Here is a 5,052-nt window from a genome sequence, read left to right on the forward strand (position 1 = left end):
CTACAGTACTCAGAGGTGATACTCTTAACATTAGCCACGGTATTGGCTCGTACCAGTTCAGGAGCTCTTATCATCTTAATTAGAATTTCCGTACAATAACTCCACAACTACAAACCCTATCAGAAAATGACAGCACGCCACTCGGCTGACTAACAAAGCAAGACCATTTCCTTTACCAGAATAGCAGCCGGGGCAGCCTCTCACTATAATTGGCCCTCGCGGGCCCTAGATTTTTCTGCAGCATTCAAGTTTTAGCAGCCATGGGACTCGCTCTCGCGCTCTCCTTTCTCCTCTGCAGCTGTCTCCATGGCGTGAGCTCCGGCTCGCCGTACTTCACCTCATTGTTCACCCTTGGAGACTCCTACATCGATGCCGGCAACTTTGTGGTCATGGCTCCTCCGGCGGTGCCCGTGTGGCATGAGAGGCCTCCTTACGGCATGACCTTCTTTGGGCGCCCCACGGGCCGCCTCAGCGACGGGCGAGTCACCGTCGATTTCATCGGTAAGTTGAACCATCTTGTTCGTTTCATCAAGGGAACAATTTGCTCACAATTAGACTTGATGGGATCTGAATATCTAGACATGCATGCGTCTTACTATTTTGGAGTCTGAGTGCATGTCCTGTTTTGGTTTGGTACCAGCCGAGCAGTTTGGTCTCCCACTTCTTCGAGCCTCCCTGCTAAACAGCTCAGACGACGTCTCCAAGGGCGTCAATTTCGCCGTCGGAGGCGCGACGGCGATCGACGTCGACTTCTATGAGAGGAGCAAACTGGTCCAGTTCAAGCTGATAAACAATTCTCTGAACGTGCAGCTGGGCTGGTTCGAGGAACTCAAGCCAACGATTTGCAACAAGACCGTAAGTATGTGGCATGCCCTCCAGTCTAGCCATTGCACCCTGCCAGTTACATACTGAAAAACTGCATGATACTTACAGGACAAGGTGAATGCTTCAGTAAAGCCCTCTTCTTCGTTGGGGAGTTTGGAGTGAATGACTACAACTTCCTGTGGAATGCCGGGAAGACTGAAGACGAAGTGAGATCCTATGTACCTAAAGTTGTGAAAAATATTGCCGTGGCCGTGGAGGTACATTTATTGTGCAACTTGTTCAGTTTTGATTTGGATGTTTTTTACACAACGCATCTTTTTTTGCCTTGTAACGTTAGGACGCGACACCACGCTAAACTAGTGTGTCTGCTTTGGTACCACAGAGGCTCATCAAAGAAGGTGCAGTTTATGTGGTCGTGCCGGGGAATCCACCGAACGGGTGCTCACCCACCATGCTGACGACCCGCTCGAGCTTCAACAAGATGATGATGTACGACCGCATCGGCTGCCTAAGCGACATCAACGGCGTGGCCAAGTACCACAACTCCATGCTCCGCGCGGCGATTGGCGCTCTCAGGGGCAAGTACTCGCATGTCGTGATCATCTACGCCGACTTCTACGGCCCGATCATCACGATCCTCGAAAACCCCAGCCGATTCGGTAAGGACCAGAAAGTTCGCAGGGATTGTGTGTCCGTGTTGCTGACGCTTGCTGTTGTGGGGTCACCGAGTTTTAAAAAAGAACAATGAATCTGCAGGAGTGGCCGGCGGCGACGCTCTACAGGCTTGCTGCGGAGGCGGCGGGGCATACAACTGGAATGCCAGCGCTGTCTGCGGCATGCCGGGGGTGACTGCCTGGAAGGATCCCTCGGTGTTCGTGAACTGGGATGGGATTCACTACACGGAGGCTACATACCGCTTCATCGCCGAAGGGTGGCTCCACGGTCCTTTTGCCGATCCACCAATACTAAGTGCACTTCGCTACTAGAGAAAAGACTAGATCAAAACCATTACGAACAACACAAGGAGTTTATGAATATGTTAATATCATATTTTAGAAGGAATTAATGGTGATGGCGATAGAGGCATAGAGGATCGACGATGACGTCGTGGAGCTAGGTGGCGCCATGGGAGAGAGGGTAAGTCTAGTGTTCGAACAACAAGTACTTATGTTTTCTTATAGTGGATTGTTGAGAATGTCACACCGAAAACCACCTTAGTAACATATGTATGTGATTTCTCCGAGGAAGCCATCTTGAATATAATTTGTTTTCCAGTCGATTTCTCGGACAAGAGATTTGTCCAAGTTGGTTGCCATATAGAACTCACATAGGTGCTATAATTATTATCGGCTGAAATTTCCCCTATCAGAAACTGATTCAAAGGACGGACTCCCAGACTAAGATTTACAGAACGAAGGTGGGACAATTCTCATTTAAACCAACAAAAGCCACCCAGGTGGACACACCTGAAATGATCAACAACCTAGCAGCATTAACAAAACTTCAAATGAGGCGATGCTTTGATAGACGTCTTTAAAGAGGGGAATTCACATTATTTCACTTATTGTATTAGCAATTACCATACATTTTTTACACCCTTCCTTACACATCCCCATCACTTGAGTCTGTACCGCAGACGATACAATACTAGAAAAAAGTTATAAAAAAAATACAAGAACACAAGTAATAATAAGTACTCAACACACGAGTGCACACATGTATCATATATTCAAGCCTCGGCATAGAGGTGAGCTGGTAGCTTGGGCTCCACAACGGCCTCCAGCGGGAACTTACGTGGTGTGGACAAGCCGAAGATCTCCTCCATGCTCAGCTCTACACCGTCAGGGAGTCTCCATGTGAACCCATGCAGCAGGTTTGCCAGGCTTACCTGGATCACCTTTAGTCCCAAACTATACCCGGGGCACATCCTGCGTCCTGACCCGAATGGAAGCAGCTCATAGTCCTGCCCCTTGACGTCGAGTCTGCTGTCGAGGAAACGCTCTGGCATGAACTCCTCCGGCGCCTCCCACAACTTCGGGTCACGGCCAATAGACCACACCATGACTAGCACCCGTGTGCCGGCGGGGATGTCGTAGCCGTTGATGGACGTGTCCTCACGGGAAAGGCGGGGTACAAGCATCGGTGCCACCGGGTGCAACCGCATGGTCTCTTTGACGATGGCATCCACATATGGAAGGCTCGGCATGTCCTTTTCGGTGACCCATCGGCCTCTCCCCACCACACGGTCCAGCTCCTCCGTGGCTTTGGCGAGCACCTCTGGCTTTTTCAGGAGCTCTGAGAGGGCCCATTCCACTGTCACCGCCGAGCTCTCTGTGCCGCCGGCAATGAGGTCCTACACGAGCACGTTTCAGAATGGTGTTGATTAGTGTGAAAAGTCAGAATTATTGGTGTTGTGTAAATGAGCGATACTGTTATACATAGTTAATAGAATCAGTTGCGAGTCTTGTGACTAAGTAATTAACTGCGTGCATTGTCTACATGAATGGCAATGTCACGATTGAACTTGTCTACAGTTTTTTCTCTACTGTTTTTGGTGGAACTTGTCTACACATGGTGGGACGTGCCTATGAACAACCCAATTATTTTCCCCAGAGTTCAGATGATGGAATTATTGAAGTCTGACTCGCTTAGACCGATTGAACAGACGATAGCATCAGGACATAATATGCTTTGCTGCCCTTTCTGCTTAGAACGATGATACTTGTTTTTGTTTTCAGTGCAGGCAACCAACTACATTCGTGTAGGAGCAAGCAGGGGCTAAACATAATTAATTCGCTGCAGGGAAGGAAAGCAATAGTACTCACCTGAGTGAAAGCCTTGACGCCCTCTCTGTTGAGCTTGACCTCAAGACCGGGATCGCCGGCGAACTGCAGCAGCACGTCCACCATGTCCTTCACCACGAAGCTCTCCCCCTCGCGGCGACGGCGCTTGCTGTGCTCATCCACCACGTGCTCCAGGAACCGGTCGAACATCTTGCTCAGCTTCTTCATCCTCTTGATGTACCCCTGCAGGTCCATCCAGTCCAGCCACGGGATGGAGTCGCCGATGTTGAGCACGCCGTTGAGCAGGAACAGCTCGTCGATCATCCACTTGAACTCCTCGGGCGTCGTGATCACCGCCCCTGCCTCGTCCTTCACCTCCTTCTCCAGGTACTTCTTGCCCATCACCATGCGCGTGATCACGTTCAGGCTCACCGTGGACAGGTAGTCCTTGAGCACCACCACGCGGCCGGCGCCGGCGCCGCCGCGATACAGGTCGCCGAGCAGGGCGAGAACCTCCTCCCTGCGGATGTACTCGTACGACTCGAGCCGCTTGGCGCTGAAGAGCTCGGTGAGGCACATCTTGCGGGCCTGGCGCCAGTAGGCGCCGTAGGGGGACCAGGTGATGTCGCTGTAGTTGTAGGTGGTGTACCTGCCGGCGGCGGTCTTGGGGCGATCGGTGAACACCACGTCGTGGGTCTTGAGGAAGAACTTGGCCATCTCGACGGAGGAGCCGACGACGACGGGGAAGGAGCCGAACTGCAGTTGCATGAGGGGGCCGTACTTCTTGGAGAGAGCGTGGATGGAGCGGTGCGGGAGCGTGCCGATGAGGTTGAGGTTGCCGATGATCGGCCAAGGCTTGGGGCCCGGCGGGAGGTTGTACTGGCGGCGGCGGCGGCGGAGGACAGCCTTGAGGAAGAGCACCGTGGCGAGCACCACGCCGAGGAAGGACGCCAGCTGAGGAAGCTCCATTGGGATCGAAGCTGACCACCGGGCAGGTACGCTGATGATGATGCAAGTGCTGTGGCTGAGTGATGCCTTCAAGCTTGAGCTGGGTGTTGAGCTCGTGGTGGTGCTGCCTACTTATAGATGGCGAGGTGGAACTGGAAGAGCGCGTGCGTCGTGCGAAGTGGAGGTGGGAAAGCACCAGGAAATCTGAAGAAGACTTTGGAAAACTTGACTGACGAAGACCATTTCGTGTGAGACACTCAGAAACATGCTCAGCGTTACCTGACGAGGTGGAATCGGAAGAAATGTACTGTATGTCACGGAGTGTAATCAAACGGCGTGGGATCACCAGATAATGACTAGTGTGATTTAGCTGGTAAAGATGCATGTGTTAGGGCAACTCTAGCCGAGAAAAAGAAATCTGGTTTTTCTCTCTAACCGACATCTGGCCTTAAGTCAAAAAAACTCAAAGGAGTAAAAAATCTTTGGGCGGGCCAAA

The 5,052-nt window shown here is 51.7% G+C and overlaps 2 protein-coding genes across 2 annotated transcripts; one reads left to right on the plus strand and one right to left on the minus strand.

Moving 5' to 3' along the window:
* The first annotated feature begins 244 nt into the window (after window positions 1-244).
* Window positions 245-2,055, plus strand: LOC123116179 (GDSL esterase/lipase At5g45910). Its single transcript, XM_044537179.1, has 5 exons — window positions 245-501; window positions 641-859; window positions 934-1,082; window positions 1,208-1,484; window positions 1,582-2,055. The coding sequence occupies exons 1-5, from the start codon at window positions 261-263 to the stop codon at window positions 1,809-1,811; spliced, it is 1,116 nt and encodes a 371-aa protein (XP_044393114.1). The 5' UTR covers window positions 245-260; the 3' UTR covers window positions 1,812-2,055.
* A 300-nt stretch (window positions 2,056-2,355) lies between these two features.
* LOC123111960 (trimethyltridecatetraene synthase) lies at window positions 2,356-4,670 on the minus strand. The gene is made up of 2 exons (XM_044532842.1): window positions 3,651-4,670; window positions 2,356-3,178 (listed from the first exon to the last, which is right to left on the minus strand). The coding sequence occupies exons 1-2, from the start codon at window positions 4,575-4,577 to the stop codon at window positions 2,555-2,557; spliced, it is 1,551 nt and encodes a 516-aa protein (XP_044388777.1). The 5' UTR covers window positions 4,578-4,670; the 3' UTR covers window positions 2,356-2,554.
* Between the last annotated feature and the right edge of the window lie 382 nt (window positions 4,671-5,052).

The sequence above is a fragment of the Triticum aestivum genome, chromosome 5B, assembly GCF_018294505.1.
Source record: "Triticum aestivum cultivar Chinese Spring chromosome 5B, IWGSC CS RefSeq v2.1, whole genome shotgun sequence".
Taxonomy (NCBI): Eukaryota; Viridiplantae; Streptophyta; class Magnoliopsida; order Poales; family Poaceae; genus Triticum; species Triticum aestivum.

Coding starts and splice junctions, on each gene's coding strand:
- LOC123116179 (XM_044537179.1), top strand. CDS start 261: ATGGGACTCGCTCTCGCGCTCTCCTTTCTCCTCTGCAGCTGTCTCCAT. Junction 860..933: donor GATTTGCAACAAGACCGTAA/GTATGTGGCATG, acceptor TGATACTTACAG/GACAAGGTGAATGCTTCAGT. Junction 1,485..1,581: donor CGAAAACCCCAGCCGATTCG/GTAAGGACCAGA, acceptor ATGAATCTGCAG/GAGTGGCCGGCGGCGACGCT.
- LOC123111960 (XM_044532842.1), bottom strand. CDS start 4,577: ATGGAGCTTCCTCAGCTGGCGTCCTTCCTCGGCGTGGTGCTCGCCACG. Junction 3,179..3,650: donor GCGTCAAGGCTTTCACTCAG/GTGAGTACTATT, acceptor GTGCTCGTGTAG/GACCTCATTGCCGGCGGCAC.